Here is a 26,934-nt window from a genome sequence, read left to right as displayed (position 1 = left end):
CACAGGAGTCTAAGGGATGTTTCTGGTATCACTAACGATAATCATGTTATATGTGTTTATATAACAAATGCAATGTAAAACTTGTATTCAATAAAACAAAACATAACATATGTAGAAATAAGTGGATATATAAAATTCATTTATCATTGTACATGCCACAGTACTTACGTACGTACTAGTTAAAGAAACAAAGAAAATGATACCACTTGGTCATACCTAACTGATTGTAAAAATTACAGCAATGCATACTAAAATATTCTATGCATACTAAAATATTCTAGCTTTATTATTTTTTGTAATTTATATATACAATATAAATATAACAATTACTGTTTGTTAATCACACTACAACAAAAAAAATCTCGACGAAAAAAAGTTTTCATGTAGCAGTCATATAAATGGTGACCATGTTCAATTATATTATTAATTGTTATAAGAGCTTGCAATTATAATTAATTATATATATAAATAAGGAGACTGCAATCCTTATGTTTATCACCACAAACATAAGGATTTAAAAAATCACAAGAAGCATAAAAATGCGAGTTCTCGTATATTTGTAACTTTCGCATACAATGTGGACAATGGGATATCTGTAGACCTGCTAGTCGCAATTAGTAAGCTTGTTAGGTCAGAATTTATTTGACCAGGTTGATATATACCGCGCTTAAAAAATTAAAGCAAATGAAAATCATAAGGATTAATAAATATAAAAAGGAATCTAAATCGTAATACAAGTTGATTTTTTAAATGTATATATGCATTCATATACAAATAATATCTATAAAGTAAGAGTTGTGCTTTAAGCGGAATCCGTTACATTCGTACATATTATGCTGGATTCTGAATAGTTTAATCCCTTGGGGCTGTTTCCGGCATAAGATCGAACCATACGGTCTTTGCTTCTCGAAGGTCATATTGGTTAAGATGTACTAGAACCTGTAACAAATATTTTTATATTAATACAATATCAGTGTTTTGATATACCCAAAAATTTTTTATTATTATTGTTATCCGATTAATCAACTATAAAAAAACTTGGGACCTATGAGTTTTTTGAGCTCGCACTGAGCCTTTGTATTTTTACTTCTGTTTTATAAGACGACTCAGAAACAGCTAATTGATTTAATTAAAAATATCCGTTTGCTATAGCTTCATAGTTCCAGAACATGTCGCTAATAATTTTAATATACCTACACAAAAACTTTGTACTCCTTTCTACAAAAATTGCGCGGACAGAGGAGCATGTTTTGTAGTTTATATAAAGAACGTGGACAGTTTTTTTTTAATATGTATAAAAATAAATTAAATCAATAAAAAAGGCTTTACACACACTACCGTGTATTTGACACGTACACTTATATAATTTATTTTGTGTAATTGTTATTGCTGATTCAAAATTTTTTTGTATATATGGTCGAATTATAACCACTGGGCGATCACTAGTAGACATAATTAGTGACAAAGTGATCATTGCGATAACAGTTTTGTATCCTTGACGTCAACGTTGTTAGAGAACAACCGGCATATCGTAATCATTCACAATCACAATCATTCTCAATCATTTCACCGATGAGGTTTAAGCTGACATCCAAGAAACTCGTTTCAATAATAATTCACAAATAAGAAGAGGTATGTTATGATCTTTAACTTATGATGTAGTTTTTCTTGGTTTGTAATCTATACATATAAATAAAATTGGAGAGTCTGTTAAAACCATATTGAAATAACCGTTTTTTACTACATGCATATGAATAGAAATACGGTACATACAGTAAAATAACATTTTTTACAATTTTTGTCTGTCTATCTGTTTGTTCCGGCTAATCTGTGAAATGGCTGGACCGATTTTGACGGGACTTTTTTGGCAGGTAGCTGTTGTAATAAGGCGTAACCTAGGCTACTTTTATTTTATAAAAATAATGTTAATTTCCACGCGGATATAATGGCGGGAACAGATAGTATCTTAATAAAATTACAAACCTGTCCGATAACAGGACTGCCACCGAGAAAGCCTTTGTGCGTTGCAACTGTCACTTCAATTTGCCTGGAGTGCAACTCAGCGAGTGGAATCGCCCATTCAAACTGCTCATCATATTCCGGCATACAATTATCTTTGACCACCTGAAATATGACACGTCAGTTAATATCTGGCTAACCTTATTTATCTTGATGTCAAATATTTTAATGTACTTTACCACTGTTTTCCGTTTTGAGTCTTTGGATCGTCCAGGCAATAAGTACAATTTTACATACGGATCAGGCACGTTGGTTGGGTCCTTTAACGGTATGTGCCTGTGAAGAATAAAAAAGTAAAGAAATGGAATACATTTATTCAAATGAATGCAAAAGTTTGAACGTAGTTGAGTGGGATTTTGGCGTATTTCTCGAAACAACCAAACAGTTCTTCAATTGACATATCTTCATCTCGCTGAAAATATATATGTAGCAAGTAGCTAGCATTTTTTTTGGTAAAACTAAATATTAATGATATATGACCACTAGGGTGGATGATATATCACAGGATGACATTTTGAAGTATCAACTATAATATAGGTACTTTTAAGGTACTGTCTTCACTAATTTACATAATAGTGATACAAATATCTCTTAATAATAATACTCACATTATTTTATGAACTACCATATACAAAATTTGATTTTGCATGCTATAACGAAGGGAGAGTAATATTCGGCCCAATCCAGCTTCACCGGCGGACCTGAATACGAAAAAGATACATAGATTGTTAATGAAAATCATAATAACTACAGTTTTAATTTAGACAAGATTTAGCTTCAGGTTTAAATAATAATAAAAAAAAAGAACAATGTAGAACTAAAATATACACTGCATGATCTTTAAGTAAAAGTTAAGTACTGTTATTTAATTATAAAGCATTAATAAGGCACTTCTCTAGATTTTTACTGCCCAATTGTAAGTCTTATCCATGATTCAGAATTATGCCCGTTATTTTGCTTCACTGTCTCAGCTTTTGTTGATTTGTTACTCGTTACTTAATGGTTGGTACTCTCGTTCTAATCTTAATAATACGAAGTAGAAATAGAGCGTCTACAGTTCATTTATATAATTACCTTATTGCTTATACTATGATCAAGTCTAGAATTTAATTTTCGGTTGACCTGATTTGATAACTTCAAAACAAGGATTGTCATATACCTGTATCTTTTTTTTTACATTAAAAAATCGCACACGTCATGATAACCGTAGTATACGGACAGCTACTTGTTATATTGATATACATCATAATTACATAAAGTACTCACGTTGTCAATGAAGATATTCTATGTACCAATTTTGAGGGTGGCGATTGACGACCAGATGACGGCGTTTGATAGTCTTGATTTACATCTATAAACAGTGAACAAGATTTATAAATATTGGAAGAAGTAGCTATGTATACTGTTTTAAGGGATCTAGCGTGTTAAGAATATGAAAACTGCACTCGCATCTGATGAAGAGTTCTTAATCAGCTAGATCCTTTTACGTGGTCACGTATAAATACGTATAATTAGTATAGTAAATCACGAGAGCTATATAATTCAAAATAAATTAAGCATTTAGAAAGATTTCATCACAATTCACACAACATTTTATAAAATGACATATAGTATTAAAACTAAATAGCTTCATATTATCAAATGCATTTAATAATATTAAAATACCAATAACTCACTAATGTCTTTCACAATCTGCTCAACTGGAATTGAACTTTGTGATGCAGTATCAAGTGGATTATCTTCAATGTCTTGCAGATCGTTCGCATTCGCGTTTGGTACTGTAGAGAGAAATAAAAATGACAGATTGTACTTTTTATCCAATGACTAACTGCATCTGGCAGCTTTGCCTACATGATATATAACAAAAAATAATCGCTGTTAATATAGAACCATTTAGCCGCTTAAAAACCATTGAGTAAGAAACATTCATACAAATTTTTGTAAATGTACATATGTTGCAAAAAAGGAAAATAATAGCCGTGGACATTTCACACAGCGCCATCTAGTCACAAGCTAAACAGAGCTTGTTATGGGTACTATACAACTTGAGCTTGTACTTACTAAGTATAATATACATAGAAAACACCCAGACCAATACAATCTGTAATGAATAGGAATTTAACAATTTCTCTAAGTCGTTTCTCCTTAAGATAGAGATACATATATATATATATATATATATATATACTTATTTATATAATGTAGTTTAAAATATATAATGTATATTTCTAAGGAGACATTTCATGGCAGTGTTGTTTCCCCGTCATTGTGGCGACTTAAATTTATTTCTAAAAAGTAAACCTTAGTTGGATGTATGCTTATTATTACTTATTTGATTCAATGGTGATGTAGGTACAACTCCATCCGTTGCCTCTGCTAAAGACACAGGTGGTGTAGGTGTTATTGGAGACGGCTCGCTTACTGTATCCAGAGTAGCCTCGTCATCTAGATCTTCTTCTTTAACGGCTTCCTTCAAAATCTAGAAATCACAAACCACATGCTGTATAAGCTTGATGGCAGTAACATAATACAATGTTTCATACTCTGGATGTTTTAAGTGAAGTCTTCTCTGTATCAATGTATATAAGTACATTGATGCAAAGGAAGTAACTCGAAAATAAAAGCGATCTCCAAAAAGATGTATAGCCAACGAGATAAGGTTCTGTTCATGTATGCAGGCCACGATTCCCTCTTACCATCGGGTGGGCCGTCAGCTTGTTAGCCATTCCAATTAGGTAGGTACTAAAAAGAGGCAATTTCTCTTCCAAATTCCGTAATGTCATTATTTAATCTACGCCTACAGCAGTTTGATTTGTTTATTTTACAGTGAAACACAGTATTCATAACTAATTAAAGATAATAATAATAATCTCAGGATAATTCACACAGCGCCATCTAGACCCAAGTTAAGCTAGCTAAAGCTTGTGTTATGGGTCCTAGACAACTGATACAAATACATAGATATTTTTTTTTTCGTAAATACATACATATTATACATAGAAAATACCCAGACCGATACAAACAATCATACTCATGAATACAAATGTTTGTGCCGTGCGAGGAATCGAACCCGCGACCATCGGTCGTAAAGCGGTGTGCTAGACCGCTAGACCACCGAGGTCGTCATATAATACAAAACTGTCATATATTCTGACAATACTAACTCTGAGTTGCAATGACAAAATGATCTTCGATTCAGGTCCAGACTTTTGTAGCATTATTGGTTGCGTCAGCATGCTCAAGTCTTGTTGCTTCAGCAGCGAAGATATTGAATACACAAGCTGGCCGAGCTGATTTCCAGTCTTCTGATCAATGGCCTGGTATAACAATTATTGAGATAATAACGTGGCAAAAACAATATCCACAAGGATTTTTTGTTTTGATGAGGAATTTAAAAAGAAATTGGTAATAAAGAAAATGATAATAACACGTAGAACAAAACTAAAATATGATGATTAACAATAGCGGTAAAGACTAAATAGACCTATCAGTGTTCAGATGAATGTCAAGTATACTCATTAGTATATCTAAATTACGAGTAAACTATGTCTCTATTCTTATAAGATCATTTACAAGTATGAAAACGCAAGAAGCAAATTCCATACCCTTCTAGTCGCCAATTTACAATCCTAGGAATAAAGGCTAAGGATGCATGTGGAGATACATATATGGAACCTTGACACGTCTGTCACTCTATAAGAAGTCAGGCATAAAGATAGATTTATTGTTTGGTATTGCTGAATTACCAACTATTTTAATTAAACAATAACATTGACAAATCACAGCGAATGACTAACCATATATTTTTTAATTACATTCCATCTAAAAAAGTTGTAAGTTATTACATTATTAATTAATTTTTCAAATTCAATTTAGCAAATGATTTGACGTTCATGGCATTGTCCCACGATCCACGGTTGCGTATTTCGCTTGTGTATATGTAATTGATAAAGACAATTTAATACTTAGTAGTTTCCTTACCTTAATTTCTAGCAAATCGATTTCAGGGTTCTGTACTAAGAACGAATGGCCTATCTCGTAGACGGGGTCATCGGTCCTCATCTGCACAGCGGTGTTCTCCGTCTTCTTGCCAACGGTCACTGTCAGGTATGGATCAGGCTTTGATTGTGGCCGTGCATTCTAAAAATATAACATAAAATAATGTAATAGTTACTAAATTCATAAAAAAGGTAATTATATCCGTTAGAGTGGCGAGGAGCGCGATCGCGCCTCTGCGCGTTGTACCAAAATTGCAAGGAGCACGACAGCGCTCCCAAAATCAGTTGCTGTCTAGCGCTGCGCAGGGAAGATATGATTAGAATTGGACAATTTTTTGAAGATATACAGATTTTTCCGCAGGAATATAATGTGTAAATATACCCTATATAACATAAAAAATACCGATATAACGATTTTTCTTGTCTGTTGTAGGCATATATGAGTTACCTATGGCACTCAAACGATCAAGTTAAATTAGCCGTGCACCACGATTTTTTAATTCTGATATAGCAATATCAACAAATGATAATATAATAAGTAAGAAACCCAATGAGAAGGTAATTGCAAGTATATAGCTTCTAAAGACGAATTATACTAACAGGTAATTTCTTGCACGAGTCGATGTAAACAGATAATACAGCTGAGCTCAACTCTCCAGTCTTGATTACTTGAACCTCAGTTAGTGCCTACAATACAACAATAAAGACAGGTTACATAAATTTCACATCGAAAATAATATTATAGTACATATAGCACAATATATACATAAAAAGTAGTCGAATAACAAATATTTTACACTTGCTTTTTATTGTTAAAGCAAAAAAAAACTAAACTTACATGACTCAAATCTAGCAGGTCGCTGGAGAGGCGGTGCCATGAGAGGCGTAAGTGAACTTTTCCATGTTTAGCTTGTTGAAGGGTTTGCCACTGTAAATAATATTTTATTGGTACTCTATGTTATTGAATAATTTAAAAAGTATAATATATTGCATGAAATATAGGTATTGAATGTCTACAAGAATTAACCCAATTTCTTAAAGAAGATTGTCCAAAATGAAGTACAGACTTCACTGAATTAAAATTTTTACAATAACTATGACCATGGCTGTTAAAATAAGTAGAATTAATAAAAACATATATCATTTTGTGTTATAGGATTTTTTACCGTTATGCGCCTATGTAGAGCTTAAACACAGAGAAAATAATAGTTTTCTCTCACAAAAAAGTGGCAATAATTACTATTAAGAAATATAGTTTGGTTCTACTAAAATTATAGTTGTATATTAAAAAAATAATAAATAGTTTTATAAAATAAAATCATAAAGAAAATATGTTAATGGAAGTATATAAGGGATTGCGTTAATTCTGTTTCATATTTTAATTATATTCTAATAAATACCGTATCTAAGCGGCCGGAACGGACAACTTGTGAAATATCCATAGAACATCTGCAAATGAAATAATAATAATAAAGTTGATACAGTATTGTCTAGATATATTAACATAAAGTATTTACTTTGTAGCCCTTTAGTAATCGTTAGTAACAAAAAACGTACCATTAAACATCTTATTAAAGTTTAGTTACATGTAGTGCAATTAGTACTGGACACATCACGGGGTTATAAATATCATTTAGTGCCATTAGTATTCAAGCAAAGCTATGAAGTATTATTTTAATCGATTTCGTATGCAGTTCTAATATAGTAATTTGTAGTAAGATATCAATTTTAATGTGTATATATTTTGTCAAGCATTGTAATGATGTAATATATTACAGAGATATGTGCTAAATATACATATTGCATATAAACAAAAATACTTAAAATAGAATAATTTTCATTTTTATAATGAGAATTAAAAATATAGTGACGGTCCACCTGAAAATGGTACCACCATGTTATTTATGAATCAGGAATATCACAAACTCTACTGCGGATTATGGACAATACAAACTCTACTGTGATATTTCAGACAATTTTCATGTTGCAGCAAATATGAGATAATATAATATAAATATTATACAATATATTTACTAGTGAGTGTGTCATAATTTATGTGAATTTGAGAAGTATTTGCTTACAAATAAATTATATATATATTAGAGCAACCCGAGTTATCTGTGAATTGGCAAAATTAGAACTACGGCCGCCATTTTGCTACTTCTATTGAATTCCAAATCATCGTCGTCGTTTCCTTGCCTGTAACCCATTAATTATTTGGGATAGGCGCAGTGTCATCTAATAAAATTCCAAATATATTATTTTAAAATAGTTTTCCTTATGCTAAGATTATTTATTATTATATATATACATTCAGTTATACGATAAATGAATTATTTTTTATAACGAAAATATTTTAATTTAAAAAAGAATACGAAATTCTATCTTGAGTTTACGAGAATAGATAAGATATAACACGTAATAATTGTGTATTTTTAAGCTAAATTCTTTAATGTGATTGCATATATACGATATATATAAGTATTTATAATTATTATCAATAGGCATGCAAAATTACATTATGTACTGTCTTTATATAAACTAGAAGCTTAGATCGACAATAGCGTCTCTCTTCTTTTCAGTTCACAGACAAATTAAGTCGCATAATAGATGCATGTGTATTATACATAATGTTATTACAGTGATTTTGCATGTGTGCTGCAGTGACAGTCAATTCAATGTTGTGCAAATTGTATGCGCTTCTACGCTCAGACCTGTTAGTATAGAGTGAGCACATATAATACATGTACATTTGTCTCATTTACAATATCGTAGTAAGTGTAGTCCGTACACGTTGGAACTGAGTAAAAGTAGGCAATAACATTATGTACTCATTATTGTTACTGGTTGAACAGAAAAATAATAAATACAATATAGAATAGAACATAAATATATAAGTAATAGTGTCACAGAAACACCACTACGTATGCCTGGTTTATATTTGGAAAATCCTTTATATACTGTGTTAAGGGATTATATATCATAATCACCTATGAGCACAGGGTAGAAAATTCTATATAATACGGAATAGTTAATTTCCTAGTGACCCGACCGCGGATTGAAGCGAGACTCCAACACGGCTAGTACTGCGCCATATCTACTGGATGGAGAGATCGGATGATGAATAATTTACAATATGCACTTTGACTCAATTCATTCGTGACGAACTGTTCGTTGGTACGGTGTTATGGCAGCAACCGACCTGCCGAGTTTTTCGTCCCTGCCCGCGCGGTCCCAGTCGTAAAGCTTGATCACTGCACTCGTCTCCGTGCGTCGCAGTATTGACTGTCACAACCCACCACACATAATTTACACACATAATTATAAAGCTTTTACACCTACCACCACAGTTGTAAGATAATTTATACCAGGTTTTTCGGATAGGATAAGCCAACTCGAATTCTAATCATATCTTGACTTCGTGGAAGTTAAACTATACAACATACTGCAAATGTCTTTTACTTTACATTACTAATGTCTAATGTGCAAGTTTGTAAACATATTTAGATATTTGTTACTCAATTATGATTCAATAACAAATATCAGACTGCCTGATAACCGTAAAAAAATATATTACAGATTTAGTAGAACATATCTTAGTAATAACCATATACAGGATTATAGGGCGGGCGTGATACGACTGTTATTAAAATAAACTCTAACAACTCGTCACAAATTTAGCAACAGCAGTTTATTATGTAAATATCAAGAAGTGATGATTTGTTGTATGTTTCTTATAATTCAGTTTCACAAATATCACCGCTGAGTTTCTGGGTTGGTGTACCCTTTCAGACTAACCTGTATTAATTATTACTATTTTAGTAGTTGACCATATAAATAATAGCGTTATTAGCTGCATGTGGATTTACTGTTTAGAGTATATTCTCAGTATTCAGTGAGGACTCCTGGTTTGTGGTAGGTATGTTTCTTTTGGTATTGTATACACAACGCAATTAAAAATAATCGACCTGTATGAAATGTTTAGTGTTCCAATTAGTTATATTAGTATTCTGTATATACCTAGTATAATGTCAAAAATGTAACACACATAATTAAATTGTGAGCAACGTAAAATTTAAAACTCTTATTGGTTAATGAATTACAAAATCTTAATAAATAATATAAATAATACTATGCGAAAATAGATATAATAAATAAACAAACACAAATTTAAAAAATCCCATTAATAGTATAAAATGTATGAAAAGAACACGGAAATACGTCGCTAGCTTGACGTGGCACGAGTGGAGTTTACACGGACCTGCCGAGAAAATCATCGTTCTGAATGCCCATCCCCGGGTCCCAGTCCCACACCTCGCACTGCAACACTTGGCTCTTCCTTGAGCTTATTATTGCCTTGGGACAAACCACAACATCCACATATTAGTTTCGCTGCTCACTGCTCCTCGCAACAAACTATGACATAACACATCCCTCATATGACACCAACGCTTATGTATTTATAGAAAATATAGTAGTAACTTTGATCAATTGTACTATGGTCAATATAGAGCACACACCGTTTCACTTGTAGATAAGGTTCTTATTTTTACTGTTTGTTTGTTTAATTTTTATTGTTTTACTAAGAGAGAATGAGAATATTTTCACAAATAACAACAACAATAATTTTCAGTATATTTCTAGAGAAAGTACCAAAGTAAAGAACTATCGCTATCCAATTTGCCAAAATACCTGGTAAATATTAAAAATTGTTTTATTTTCTTTAGCATATGTTATTGGTATTATTGATCGAAGTTATTAACGAAGTAGTATGATTATTTCATTTATGTTGCCGATTTCAATCATATGGTTTTGTATATTTGTTTTTATTAAGTAAACCTTTACCCACAAATGAATAAACGTAATTCGTGAAAAAGCATTTTATAATAAATGTATAAGAACACTTACCCTCACCTTTATATTTATGTAGTTACTCAGTCTGATAAATGTAGTAGGTATGATGTGATATAAAGCTCTGAATATAAGCCGGATGAAATGCTAGGGTTTATTTTATCTTATACCTTAACGAGTACTTTAGAAAATATTACAGAGTGGTAAAGCTAATACGGAATTTCGAAGTAAATGATAAAATAACTCTAGCATTTATTCATCAAGAAATTAATCACTACAATAATACTTACGTTGGCATTCAAAATACACATTGTATATAATTTTTACATAATATTTTTTTAATGCAGCTAAATGGGCCGTATAATAAAAATAGTAAAAACTCTTGTGCAAACAGACTCAAAAAATGCTTTTGATTTTGAGTATGTTAAAAATTGTTATATATATTTTTAGAGGATTTTCATTTATACAAAAGCGTGTTAAATTATCAATTGAAAAATATATACAACGTGACTTGGCCAGAACAGCTTCGGCATATAAACAAGCCCGGTTAGCATGCATGAAGCGCTACCTGCCACTAACACCGTCTACCTTCCACGGGGACGACTCGCGGCGCCCTCACTAACCTGCCGAGGTGGTCGTCGTTGTTGCCCTCATCCTTGTCGAACACCTCAATTTCCAGTGCTTGACCCAGCGATTGCATAACGCGCGCCTTTAAGCCGAACGCGCAAAGGCCGACGTAAACATAAGTAGGGAAAACAAAATCATATTCACGAACACTAACTTAGTGGTCAGTCAATAAACGAAAGGTTTGGCACATTAAGCAGACTAGTTAGGAAAAGCCAAAGAAAATATTAATTAGAAACAAAATAAATAAAAACATATTAATAGACAGTTATTAGAAGAAAGCTTAATATAAATATATAGGCAATGTAAATTTATAATTAAAGAGGCAAATTATTTAATAAAAGACTAAACTGAGTCATCTGATAATGAATATTAATTATAATTAAAAACGCAGTTAATTAATAAAAGAATAACTAAAACACGTCATATATATTAGCATAGTGTAACTACTACTAAGGTAAGAAATACGCAAATTATGTATTGCAATCAAGTCCGCAAAGTCGGCTGATGGTATGATTAAAAAAATTCTAACATGCTCAATACCGATCTTAACCTATCTTCTATAGTTTGAAACAGTAATAACAGATAGATTAAATTACATTTCTGCTTGTACAACATTTTCTTGTCATCTTTTCAAACTACAGATAGAATGCACAAATAAATATACTTAAATTATCCATTACACACCTGTATGTCTTTCAACCATATGTCATCAAAGTGAAGCACAGTTTGTAGGTTCATGCACATATTTTTAAGTATGCAAAATCATTCAATAGCTACTAATATATCAAACTATTCTGTGACTATACGTGGTATCTTGCATTCCTCGTCTTAAAGAGGTTTGTAACCACGACCAGTTTAGGCTAAAATGGCACTTCTATATTTATAGAAAAGACATTAAATCGATTATTATATTACCCATCCCAACTCCGTCGAATATTCATAACCAGATTAGAATATACCCTTTAAAAGATTAAAAAATATATAAATGTTATTTACATTTAGAATTTTTTTATGAAGCAACCATTTCTCAAGAATATCTACAAAACTAATAGTATTTTCCCCCCTCAATTTCGTGCACGGCATAAATTCCCTAGAAGGCGGATAAGTAAAACGTCTACCCATAGACAATACAACCCTGTAAGTATATCCCTCAGCCGCGCACGATGCTGACGGGTTGAAAACAATGACAGAATTACATATCTATACATGCCCATTACTATAAAAAAATATATAAAAAGGAAGTTTAAAAATATATATTTGTATTCTCACCTCGCACCAAAACTCCCAGCGAGGGTTGATATTGTTGTCGATATGTTTCGTCTTCCATTGTTGTGCGCCGACAGTTATGATTGCATATGGGTCCGATTTACCTTTACCTATTATTTTAATAGAAAAATGTTTCTCTATATTAGCAACATGTTGGTGTCAATGTTATCAATTCGAAGCTAATGAAAGACTTATCTATAGATCTTAGCCTAGAATTCTAAGCAAGCATTGAAAATATATCTCACCGAGCATAGACACATCTTTCTTCATGAGATTTTGAGCTTGAACTAGATGAATACGAAGTACCCCCTAAAACACGTTTAAAGTTTTTAATTAATAATATTTTTCTAATAATATTTCAATATTGTACATATGTTGTCAATGTTAACAGACACACCTCTGGCTCGGGCATACGCAAATCTACTGTCGGTATTTCGTCACTCAATTTGATTGGTAATTTGTTAGGCAACACCATCATTCTGGCAATTTGTTCTACAATACATCGCCGCAAAATGTCACTGAAATATTAATTTTATTGGGTAAAACATTATCGCACAATTATATTTTGTTAAATAAATTTCAAATTACCTGAAACCAGGCATATCAAAAACATCAGCAGCCCCAACTAGATTGAAGTCGATAGACGGGTTGTTGAGGAAGAATATTTGTAGACCTCCCACCAAGGGCATCTTTGAAATTAGGGGCTTCATTATTACACGTAACATGCCGTGAATCTAAACCAATAAGAACAAAATATTGTAAAGTTCGAATTAATAGCTATCCAATAATTATAGTCATATGATTTAAGACGCTTATTTCTCATAAGATTTACATAAATTACAAACAATGAATACAGGTCCATAATATTTAGTCTTACCGAGTGCAATTTGTTTAACATTATTTAAAATCAAAACTGCCTTCATTCTATAAAATTATACAGTGTAATGCTATGAGCACAGATAACATAATATTACATACAGATACCCCATCCCATACAAGAAAATGGTTCCTTCCTAACTCGGGCTATTCTTCGGGCTATTTTATTTCGCCACCGTAGCCGCTAGATGTCGCTAGATCTGAGGCAGTTCGGATTACTAGTGGGTGCTTAGTAACAAAGCATGAAAATAGATGGCAGTCAATTCAGTCTACATGACATCTGTTTTGCAAAGATATGTATATAATAGATATGTAGGTAACTGTATCGTGTACCTCATTAGGGACGATTCAAGATTCAATGTAAATGTGTATGTATAATATCGTTAGCCGACACTCTGCAGATATGGCTTATGTGCCAATGTATATACCTATTATGTTATGGTTTATTTTACATTCCATGCCTATTTTTTTTTGATATGTTGTAACGCGTCTGCGCTATACGTATAGCCTGATTTTGATACGTTTATACTCGTACGTATCAAAATCGGGCTATACGATTTTTTATTTCAATCGTTATATGTATGAGACTGATTTTAGCTACAATTAATTTACTGGTATATACCTCATGTATTCTACGATGTACCCCTCTTTTACCTAATGAGAATTCCGCTATATCTTATATATAAATTTTGTATCACAGTGTTAGTTGCCATATTTCTCCCACATTTTGATGAAATTTGATATGTATACTTGCCAGGTCTGAGGTAGGGTTGTTATCTATTTTTTATACCCCTAAGTCATAGGGGTGGCCTACCCCGAAAAAATATTTTTTTGTATTATGGACAATTTTTTATTTATTTATAATGTTACATTGAAAATACATACACGCCTAAATTTTCACCCGTCTTTCACCAACCCCTATTTTTAATAGCGATATTCTTACAAATATTATAAATGCTAAAGTAACTCAGTCTGTCTGTTTGTCTCGCTTTCACGCCAAAACTACTGAACTGATTTAATTGAAATTTGGTAGACAGATAATGTAGACCCTGAGAAAGGCTACTTTTTAATGCGAAAAAGTATTGAAAGGGGAAATGAAAGGCTATATGAGGATATCGTAATTTTTAAAGTCAGATCTTGTAAGATTAAGTGAACAGGGTCGGTCTAGGTTTTTCATTATTAGAAATGTGTAACTGGGTAACACGTTATTTAGTGCGAAATTGTGTATATTACAATAAAATTTAACGAGAAAATATTATAATGATGTCACTGGGACACTCATTGCCTTACTACTATATCGTCCGTTAGTCGCGAACTTTCTGGAAACACGAGAGGCGCGCTCCTATTGGTCGGTCGGCGCGGTTACCGCGCGTAGATGAGGTAGACGAGTCTCACGGCGCCGCAGCGTAAGTACTTACTATACATACGTAGTATACATATAGGTGTTACAAATGTTTTTATTACGAGTAATGTTACTCTGTTATCTAAGCAAGTAATGTGTGCTTATTTTGAACTTGATAACATTCTGAATTACTCGTATATCTTTCAATATCTTTAGCGGTATAAACCAGGTTATGTACTACTACTAGTATTGTTAGTGAGGGATAAAGTTGATGAACAAAAATAAAACAATATTCGTATTAAAAATATATTCATCTAATATTTTTGGCATTATTTTTAAGTTTCTTCCAAATACAAGGGGTCTGACATGGGGTGTTATGTACCTACATTAAAAGATACTTTTTGAAATGTATGAAAGAAATGTATGTACCTACATTAAAAGATAATTTTTGAAATGTATGAAAGAAACGTATTGTATGAAATTTTTGAAATGTGTGAAATGTATGTACCTACATTAAAAGATAATTTTTGAAATGTATGAAAGAAATGTATTGTATGAAATTTTTGAAATGTATGAAATGTAAGGACCTACATTAAAAGGTAATTTTTGAAATGTATGAAATTTTTGGAATGTATGAAATGTATGAAAGAAATGTATGTACCTACATTAAAAGATAATTTTTGACATGTATGAAATGTATGTACCTACATACTAAAAAAAGTTCATTTTTGAAATGTATGAAAGAAATGTATGTATGTACCTACATTAGAAGATAATTTTTGACATGTATGAAATGTATGTACCTACATTAAAAGATAATTTTTGACACGTATGAAATGTATGAAAGAAATGTATGTACCTACATTAAAAGATAATTTTTGACATGTATGAAATGTATGAAAGAAATGTATGTACCTACATTAAAATATAATTTTTGAAATGTATGAAAGTAATGTATGTACTTTTAAAATCACTAGTATCCTGACGACTTAGGCGTAATGCCGGTTAGTTAGGGAGAGAAACACCTCAATGCCTACAATATTCACAATTACCTATCTCTTATTTGTTTTTATAATAATATATACACTTTCGCTCCAAAACTCCCGCTGCCTCTGTTCAATTATCCGTCATCCACTTGTCAATGTCACATAGATTACTTTGGCTCTGGCCTCTGACGTTCCGTTTCAGGTTACATGATTATTGACTTTACCATTTTTAATTAATGGTGCGTCACACGATAGTTAACAGTACCTACATTAAAAGATAATTTTTGACATGTATGAAATGTATGTACCTACATTAAAATATAATTTTTGAAATGTATGAAAGAAATGTATGTATGTACCTACATTAAAATATAATTTTTGAAATGTATGAGATGTATGAAAGAAATGTATGTACCTACATTAAAAGATAATTTTTGACATGTATGAAATGTATGAAAGAAATGTATGTACCTACATTAAAATATAATTTTTGAAATGTATGAAAGTAATGTATGTACTTTTAAAATCACTAGTATCCTGACGACTTAGGCGTAATGCCGGTTTAGGGAGAGAAACACCTCAATGCCTACAATATTCACAATTACCTATCTCTTATTTGTTTTTATAATAATATATACACTTTCGCTCCAAAACTCCCGCTGCCTCTGTTCAATTATCCGTCATCCACTTGTCAATGTCACATAGATTACTTTGGCTCTGGCCTCTGACGTTCCGTTTCAGGCTACATGATTATTGACTTTACCATTTTTAATTAATGGTGCGTCACACGATAGTTAACAGTACCTACATTAAAAGATAATTTTTGACATGTATGAAATGTATGTACCTACATAAAAAGTTCATTTTTGAAATGTATGAAAGAAATGTATGTATGTACCTACATTAGAAGATAATTTTTGACATGTATGAAATGTATGTACCTACATTAAAATATAATTTTTGAAATGTATGAGATGTATGAAAGAAATGTATGTACCTACATAAAAAGTTCATTTTTGAAATGTATGAAATGTATGAAAGAAATGTATGTACCTACATTAAAAGATAATTTTTGACATGTATGAAATGTATGAAAGAAATGTGTGTACCTACATTAAAAGATAATTTTTGACATGTATGAAATGTATGAAAGAAATGTATGTACCTACATTAAAATATAATTTTTGAAATGTATGCACCGTACAATAACAATACACGTTAAACATCATACCACAGAGTCATACGCAAGTTAAAAACAAACTGCTATGATATTAATGAGAAAGGAAAATCAACTTTATGTTATTCGAGTTAGGGTCGATTTCTCTCTTTTTTTTAAATACTATTTTAATCTTACCAGTTGCCAGTATTCGAAGACAGCTACGTTTCGTACTCGATATTTTAAATTATTATGTAATCGATTTTTCAGTACAAATGTAAATAACCAACGACACTAATAATGTACTACTATATTCCGTTCTTTGAAACGGAACACTGCTATAATACAAAATAATGAAAATTTACTGTTCACAACGACTCATTAAAAGCATCATCGAATAATGCGCTCTAATAAAATCCTGTTATCGATTATTCAAAAAAATCGATAATACATGTATTTATTTTTAATATGACAACACTTCATACATAAGTATTATTGGAAATAGTATTACTTGCTTGTTCGGCTATTTTTAATTTACTTAAAAATTTTTTATATGTTTAATTTACAATAATAATATATTAAGTGCTTATTGGAAAATATAAAAAAGACATTTAATTAGGCCGATACAAATGACGACAATGCCATCTATGAAAGCATTTTGAAAACATTGAGCCCCATATTAGCACTGATTAAAGTGTAATTAAGTACTGGAAAATAACAAAATGAGTAAATATATGAAAATTACTTTTCTAAACGCATTATTTCATTTTAACATGTATATATAACTTTTTAAAAATTGATTAAACATTTTTGAAAACACAGTTTTGTTTTTTAAAACGTTTGCAAAACTATGAAGAATTCCATCGATACCAATCACGCCATCTATATGCAACTTTTAGCAATAATAATGGCTACTTCCTCATTGAGTGCCACTGCTATGAGTAAGAATGATGTTTACAAACTTTTGTTAAGCGGCGGTTAACATAAGTGTAGTAAGTGCACTGACATAATATTACCTAATACCTTACAACACACAGCGTTGGTTTATACGGTATCTGTGGATCAATCATTACTATTGTTTGTAATACTTTACTCCCTATTACAGAATATTTTTTATTATCCTTTACTGACTATTGTTCAGTATATGTTGGAAAAAACTTTCGAGAAAAAGGTTTTCCTACATCAGATGCAAGAAAAACATAGAAAATTTTTAATGTCTAATTTTAACGAAAACTTGACAGCTTCAGTCCTTGGGAAAAACTGTGGTATCTTCAAGGCAACGCATGAATGATACCACGAACGATACACCAATGATAATGTGAAGCTGTTTATGTGAATAGAATTATTGACTACTTTCCATCAAATTTAATTGATTCTTGCAGTAAAAGATCGTATTAGAGTTAGGTAGTGAAGAATAAATTACCTGAAGATCTTTGATGCCTCCTCTTACGTGTTGAAGGACAAATGATATGTCGCAGTCGCCGGCATAGCTGAAAATGTAAAATTATTAGATGGGGTCATCAGCAAACGTTGCTTTGCTATATAAATTAAAATATCTATTCAAAAATTTTATATGTTTTTAAACGCCACATTATAAAAAAATTTAAAAATTTATGTTCAAAAAGTTAAACAACCACCAACCAAACAACTGAGGAGAATTAAAAATAGATAGTACTGCGTTCCTTGATTTAGAAGTCGGAAACTTTGATAAACATAATCCAACAATCTATTTACCTATAACAGATATTCTATATATTATATATAACAGTACACCTGTGATCATGGCAGTAATACTGCCAAATATTGGTAATTCAAAATATTGTAATCATAAATATTTAATTACAATATAAAAACCTTCCGATATTGCCAAGTTTAATTGACTTGAACATTAGCCGTATGTATTTATTGTTGTCAAATGTGTCAATGTGTCAATTAATACTTACAACAAATCAACATCCATAATGATTTCATTCCTGGAGAGATTCTTATCGTAGACTTTGACGCCGCCAACACGAGGCGCCTGTAAATATTACGTTAGTAAGCTATTATTTTTAAAACCATTTCCTACTTTATAGTGTCAATAAAACAATAACGCTAATTGTTTTTCCATATCTATATCTTCTATGTATACGTATATATATTCTATTACAGAGTAGATTGGTGATGTGACAGAAAAAGCTGGAAAGCGGTGGCTTAAAAATTAGTGATTCCAAACGGAATACATGTTTGGTGATTTTGGCAGTCTTTGCTCTGCTCTGCAGCCATATCACTAAATAGAGCTTCATTACCGATCTGCTCCGATTTCCGTTATCTAGGTTCTCTCCTCCAAAACAATGGTGAATTAGACAGGACCATAAAGCACAGAATTAACGCAGGACGGACGAAGTGGCGGTAGGTTACGGCAACGACGTGTGACTCGCGTGTGGGGAACACAGGAAGCTTAAGGGAAAAATTTACAAGACCATGATCCGGCCTACTGTCTTGTATGGATCAGAGATCATGACTGGCCCGTAAAGGCGATGGATGAAAGACGACTGCATGCAACTGAAATGCAAATGTTGAGGTGGATGTGTGGTGTGACAAGAATAGATAAGATAAAGAATGAATACATTAGAGGAAGTATGAAATTGGCGCCTGTGTCGGAGAGGTTGAAGAGTAATCGTCTATCGTGGTATGGACATGTAATGCGTAGAAATGAAGATAATATTTTAAGGAAGGTGTTACATAAGAATGTGGATATATGGGCAGAGGAAGGAAAAAGAGATGGATGGACTGTTTTTCCAAAATTAATAGATCCAAAAAATAAAGAGAATTCAGATTTGTATATTGCCATAGTATTTTTAATAACTATTCACTAGACAGTATTTGGTATTTTACGAGAAAAATTGTTTACATGAATAAATGTGTTTGTTGCTTGTAGGCGATAGAGGACACCAGGGAATTGACGTAATGTGCATATATATAATATATTACACAAAGAAACATTACTAAGGCCAGGAAGGAAAACCAAAAGGAACAATAGCAAGAAGTGACAATTTAAAATAGAATATGGTATTTGAAATATAAAGCTTATAAAATAGATCATAGACTAAAAAACTGGTATGTATTCCATATTGCTCATTCACGAAATAACACTAAACTTCTGAAAAAATTATGACGAGACTTTACCGTATTATAGGTTAACGGCTTATTATGAGAGTGCTTAGCTTTATATGAGAATATCATCTAGGGTATAATTTAAAAATATATTGTGTAGATTGGGCGAAATATATTATAAGGGTCAATTAAATCCAGAAAACTTCTTCAATCTGAGAACTACCAATGTTAGGCCCATATCCATTTTTAATAACTTTCCTTGGTAAATAAAGTTGCACATATAGTACTGTCAGCGGATGATATTTCGTTAGTGTTTAAAATTTGTTGTCAAAATAATAATTATACGATATAAATTTTCCTATCTCTGCTATATTAAATTTGTTAACATGTAAAACCCTTTTATTAAATTCCAACAAAACAAAGTGTACTAAATTTACACTTCCTAATGTAAGGCCTATAAATACACAGCTATTGCTTAATGATGTAATAGTAAATTTTGTTAATAATACAGTTGTTTTAGGTATAACAGTGGACTCGAAAATTAGCCAATATACTCAGTTCTGCTGCCTATGCAATTAGAATAATAAGGCAATTAACAAATGTGGCGACGGCTAAATTTATACATTTTAGTTATTTCCATAACATTATGTCATATGGCATACTGCTGTGGGGTAAACAAGCCGATGTAAATACTTTATTTATTCTACAAAAGAGAGCCATACGTTCTATTTATGATATGGGTTCAAGAGACTCATTACCTACGTAGATATATTTGCTAATAAACTTACAACTTAAACTTAAACATTACAGTCATTAGAAGATGAATATTACAAACATTATGGTCTCGTGTTAAAAATCGACGCCCCAAGTATGCCTTTTTACATTCTTTATCAGATTATTATTATTATTATTATCAGCTTTTACTAGGAACCCATACAATCATAAAATAGTTATCACCATCACCTCCTACGTCGTGAGATAAAAAATGAATATTTTTACAACAGGTTGACATCCTAAAGGAAGACCGAAGTATTTAAGTATTACTGTTAAAATACGGGATTAGTTATCTCAGATAGTGTATTAAATTTGTTATCAAATCTGGGATAAACCTTATGATAAACAAATCCGTTCTGTACCTAATATTATGTAAATATATATAGTAAATAAGAGAATACGACATACTATTATATAAAATGAGCAATCCTTATATTTTATGTGCTGCCTAATAAATAGATCAACCAAGTGACAAAAACCTGCATTTACAGTTAAGTTTTGAATTTTTCTTAATAAGTTTAACTTAGATGCAAAACGGCTTTCCCAAAAATGCGATTATACACAAAAGCACATTTATAAAAACTTGGTTCTATGTTCTTCTTTTAAAAATCCAAGTACTATTTTCTGAACAATCTTTATTTTTTTGTAGGTTAGTTGACTCTACTTGATAATATATGACGTAAATATCTAATAATTTTAGAACTTAGGAAGGAGTATAAGGCTCCAAAATAAAACGAACATTGGTGCCACTATAATCCAGCTTTACCTCCATATGTATACTATCAGAAACTACTAATGCTATTAATTTTAGATTTGGACTCCCCATGCCCTGTCGTTACTAAATTTTGTGTTTAGTAGGAAGAATATCGGATACGGATGCGGGACTGCGAACCCAGGCATCGATAGAATATAGTGAAGAGGATATTGTTGACTAAGAAGAGGAACATAGTAACTACTAGTGAGTAGTTGGAGTGGCAATTCGACGATAAATAAACGTATCATTCAAGAAAAATATTACGATAGGAATAAATAAGTAAAAAAATTCGATCGTTGAGTTTAAATCCAACCTAACAATATTACTAATTACCAAGTATTTGCGAAATAGTAATTAAATGCCAATTATTTCAAATCAGCAGATCTATTAGAACCTTGCTAAATAGGATCTAAAATTCGCGTATTTCAGCTATTTGACTGTATCTATAACTAGATGTTTTAAATTTAGATACCTTTAAAAATATGGTCAAATTAGTACTCACAAACTATATAGAGATGCTATGTATGTTAGTACTATTTCAGCTCTTTTGACAATAAACATTATCATCAGTACATCTGCTGTATAGAAATACAGAAATACAAATATTCTAGCTAGATAGTCAGGTAGGTATATGTATACATACCGATAGCTCTCAACCGCTTTATAAATAAAGAATTCATAAAACCAATATTAACTAAAATATAATAATATATAAAATTACAAATAAATATACACAAGAACAATCACGGTCACAGCTATGCAAACATTTTATTACTTAATCCTAGTGACGTTATAAACATTTGCATGTACTATCGCAAGATGTATAAGTAAGTAATAAGTATGTCTTAATACAAGTGACTAATATCAGGTAAATTAATAAAAAATGTATTACTTACAATGGTCCCAAGAATCATTCGTTCAAATTTAAATCCATTTAGTTTGAAATTCGACAAGCTTTCAGCCACAGCAGGTTCGATAGATTCCTTCAATAAAGTTCGTGCGAAATGATTTACATTTGGCCAAACTTGCAGAAGTATCTGGAATAATACAATACAAAGATAAAAAGTAGTTTTTTTTATTTCACATTTTTTCTATACGAATCATTATATTGAAGATGACTTACCCTGTTCAACCATTCCGCACGTTCAATATCAGGGAAGAAAACCTGGAGAAAGTAAATAAATCCTAAAATTACAAATAAATGTGAAAGTTTATACAAATGTTTGGATATTCCTTATACCACTGGTATATGGTGTTTGATTTTAGTGAAAATAATGATACCTACAGAACTTTAAAACTCTGTGCCCAATATCTCACCTCATACAATTCTCAAGTATACTGAGATATACTTTGGTATACACTTCCGGATTTAGGACACCTGCATTGGTTTCTACAATATGTAGATCACCGCATCTCGAGTAACTACACTTAGTCTTGCGAAGTGTAGTTACACGAAAATAGGTTGAATATTAGAGGCGAAGTATTCTCGTCCTTTTGTTTGGGACGAGAATATTGACAATTTTAGTAAATTGTGCTCAAAGTAATTGTCATTTTATTTTATTGCATGATCATTACTATACACGGAACAACTTCATAAGGTTTGATGTACATTTATAGTAACAACTGGATATTGCGAAGGCCGGTATCAGTATTGATCGGGAAGATAATATCATTAAAAGCTTTTCTGATGTAACCAGAAACCCAACATAAGGATTAAAGAAAACAATTAATTGTAAGACATCAGCCTCAACATACCCAAGCCGGCAAATCATCAAGTCTGGCCAAAACAACATCTTTCTCAGAGGAGAGTGCCGCGGCCTTGGCCAGGTTACGCCGGTACTCGCTTTCTCTGCGCCACTGATCACGAACCACCGATAGTATAACGGGCCCGATAAGCCACGCCACACTCCATTGCATATAACCCACTAAATAAACAGCTCCCACTATTGATACCTGAGAAATATTGATTAAAGTATAGACTAAAAATAATTTGCATCATAATACGAAAAGGAAAGAAGTATGTATTCCTACAAGGGATAGTTAGATAAAGGCTAATGTTTGGGTGGCTACTTAAACCTTCAATTAGAATGGAATAGAATATAACAATAACATTCTCTATAAAATAAAGAGATAGTTAAAAAATTAAATTAATTATTTCCCAGTGTTGACTGGATTCAAAATGGTTTACTAAGATAGAGGTTCTAAAAAGTAATCTGCCTGGCTCTGCTCAGTCTCGCCTATTTCCGCTGCCAAGCAGCACGCTCGATTATGTTTATGATGTGTTCTGGTAAAAGAGTGAGTTAAGGCAGTGAAAATACAGGATAAGATGCTGTGGACAGGAGATGATACAATGATGTCCGTAGTGCCGTTCACGTTACCACTTCCCGTCAGGTAAGTCTAAAGCTTTTTTTATAATTCCAACATCATAAAAAAATATTTGAAGTCTGTAAGTTAGAGAAGTAAATAGGGTCACACTCCTAATTTTTATTAAATGTTGAATCTAAGTATAAACTAATAATTAAGACTATTTAATCAAAGGGATGTTTCTAAGGATGACTCTAAATAATATGATTAGCATTAAGGTAGAAAGCAATGCCAAAATAATTACATAGATAGTATGAATGTGTGCATCTTCACAAAATAATTTATGTACAAATGTGACAGGTCCTGACTATTAAACAGTAGTAATATAATGAACATTAACATTTCCTGTGCCGCAGGAGGAATATTATCATTCCATATGATGTCATTGTTGTTATAGGTTTCTATAGTATGCAATGTTACCTAACCAAATACTTATGTGTTTGCTAGTGTATAGTGCCTACTTCCGATAAGGGATGACTCACTTAAAACATACCTATATAAAATTAAATTAACATTTTGAACTGTTAAAATTAAATTTTGCTTAATTTAAAAATAAGTTACTTGTTGTGTCCTGACTTCATTTCCATTGCTGGAATCTTAAATTCAAAGAATATTAAAAGAATGTCTTCCACTTTAAATTAATTATTTAAATAAATTCATTATAAATATTGTTAGCAAAGGACTTGTCTCTAAAAGAGATCTCTTCTAGTCAACACAATAGAAGAAGTGTTGAGTGGTATTTTAAAAAGTCATGTTTTTCTTGTAGAGGATAAGAATTACAATGTCAATATTTCTACTAATCACTAGAATGACTAGGCACTAGTACTGTACTGCGGTAGATAAAGATTTTGTTTAGAACTATCTATGAAGTTATGGACATATTTTATTCCAGTCTGTTTTATTATAAGTATGTGTTATGTGTAGTGATATTATTAATTTTTTAAGTCAATAATTATTTAAGTACATCAATAAAGCTTTTGATTAAATCATGAATATTTACAATAATATTCATATTATTGTAAATATATTACAATTTAATCTCAATTGTTTTAACCAAATCTTATGAAAAAAAGAAATTGTTTTCACAAGTACATTTTTCTGTGTTGTATCTGGCAAAACTGAATAGGTTTAGAATTTTTGACTGATATTTTTGCAATTGAAAGTTTTATAATGATGTTAGATTTTATTTGTGTGGAAACCCTTGGTGGTCTAGCAGTTTCCCACACCGTCTTACTTCCAATGCTTGCACAGCAGTACAAACATTTATTAATATTATTGTTTGTATTCCATGGATAGTATGTATATATTTACTAAAATAGGTGTACCTACACATTTATATCAGTTGTCTAGAAGCCATAACACAAGCTTTGCTTAGCTTGGAACTACCTGGTTGTGAATTGTTGTGAGTTTGTAGATACTGCAATAGTAGTTTATGTAAAATACAGACATACAAACAAAATCATGTTATAAAGGTTTCTTTCCAATTTTTTTGTTTTGGAAATCTAAAATAAACACAAATAATATGGAGGCCGAAGTTAATAAGTTAGTTTTAATACCGTAATTTCAAGGTCATGGTGATTCATACAAAATAACTGTTTTGTATGAGGAAACAACAGTGCAATCATACCTGCTTATAAGGATACATGAAACAGATACTGAATTGGAATTAGTGGACAATGTTAAAAAAATATTATTGTGTGTACTGATGTAACATTCCTTACAAAATAAAATATTACAAAAACAAATCTGCATTTATATATTTTTATAAATATAGTTTCCATAGATACAATACAAGATGTTATGTACACTAATAAAGAGGAAAGATTGAATTTTTGTATGTTTATGTAAAATGTAAGTGTTAAGAAATAGAAAATATTATAGTATTACCTTTTTAAAGAATCTGTATATCAAGGAGAAGATAGTGGCACTCTCGTCGCTGGTGGCTGGTGGCAGTGCCACCTTGCTTGGTGCCACCATTTTATTATTCGCCTACAAGTCACAATGCTATTTAGATTTTTTCATTACAACATGTCCAATCTTATCTTTAATTAATGACACTAAGTATTAGTGGCATATATATATATATATATATTAATAACTACATACATAGCTAGTATCATAAAGAAATTGTAAATAAATAAGTTTACTATAAATTACCATTACGAATGTTCACTTGGAAAAAAAATTGGTATACTAAAATTAATTGAATAAAAAATTGAAAATTTAAATACATCATTATAGACAACCATCCAGTAATTGAATGTATTAAGAGTAATATAAGATAAAGATAAGATCTATCTGTCTCTGTTAAAAATTCGATTATCGTGAGTCACTTGTATTAATAGATTTATATTATATGCGAAATTATAATAACACTTGCATATTAGCGAATAAATTTTAAATAAAAAAACGTACCATGATTAGTGCTCAAGTGTAGTGGATGCACCCGAGTTAATAATAACAAGAACTACATACATACGACCACATAAAACTAACCAATTCAAACGACTGATTTATGTAAAATTGTAGCGTGCACTAGCGATGAAGTCATAGCAATAAGAAGCTGGAATACCTACTGAACGAACTATATGTAAGACGAATACAAAAACAACTTGATTCAAGGTAATAAATCCAGGTATTAGGTGACAGTAGTTACTTAATTACGACAATTTTGAGTTGCGTAAAAATATTTTCATTTATCAATAAGAAGTGGATATTAATATAGTTAAATATAACAAATTAAGAGAAATATATAAAATTTTAAATTGAAAATTGAATACATCAGAAGAGTGACATTGTGACACATGTCTACTTGACATTGACAA

At 31.3% G+C, this 26,934-nt stretch overlaps 1 protein-coding gene across 4 annotated transcripts; it reads right to left on the bottom strand.

The window, feature by feature from the left end:
* Window positions 1-851: 851 nt before the first annotated feature.
* On the bottom strand, window positions 852-26,934 carry LOC131844190 (extended synaptotagmin-1). Of its 4 annotated transcripts, none has more exons than XM_059192998.1 (24): window positions 26,525-26,934; window positions 25,997-26,098; window positions 23,501-23,698; window positions 22,869-22,910; window positions 22,642-22,782; window positions 19,065-19,141; window positions 18,545-18,611; window positions 13,350-13,495; window positions 13,159-13,279; window positions 13,007-13,070; window positions 12,765-12,871; window positions 10,279-10,373; window positions 7,418-7,466; window positions 6,856-6,945; window positions 6,618-6,704; window positions 6,001-6,159; window positions 5,184-5,336; window positions 4,348-4,498; window positions 3,696-3,797; window positions 3,286-3,370; window positions 2,628-2,720; window positions 2,199-2,295; window positions 1,984-2,124; window positions 852-939 (listed from the first exon to the last, which is right to left on the bottom strand). In XM_059192998.1, the coding sequence occupies exons 1-24, from the start codon at window positions 26,525-26,527 to the stop codon at window positions 853-855; spliced, it is 2,457 nt and encodes an 818-aa protein (XP_059048981.1). In that variant the 5' UTR covers window positions 26,528-26,934; the 3' UTR covers window position 852. The 4 variants fall into 4 exon arrangements, with proteins under 4 accessions (XP_059048981.1, XP_059048983.1, XP_059048984.1 ...); XM_059193000.1 differs by having other exon boundaries at window positions 26,606-26,934; XM_059193001.1 differs by having other exon boundaries at window positions 26,686-26,934.

The sequence above is a fragment of the Achroia grisella genome, unplaced genomic scaffold (genome assembly GCF_030625045.1).
Source record: "Achroia grisella isolate CSIRO2021 unplaced genomic scaffold, CSIRO_AGI_Agris_v1 utg402, whole genome shotgun sequence".
In the NCBI taxonomy this organism is placed as follows: domain Eukaryota; kingdom Metazoa; phylum Arthropoda; class Insecta; order Lepidoptera; family Pyralidae; genus Achroia; species Achroia grisella.
The sequence above is the reverse complement of the archived record's forward strand: the minus strand, read 5'-3'. Positions and strand labels throughout refer to the sequence as shown.

Bases quoted from the DNA above. Each gene is read 5' to 3' on its own strand.
- LOC131844190 (XM_059192998.1), bottom strand. The intron at 22,783-22,868 runs GTAAGTCATCTT...GTATTATTCCAG, and splicing joins GTGCGGAATGGTTGAACAGG to ATACTTCTGCAAGTTTGGCC. The intron at 2,721-3,285 runs GTGAGTACTTTA...TTTCGTATTCAG, and splicing joins AGAATATCTTCATTGACAAC to GTCCGCCGGTGAAGCTGGAT.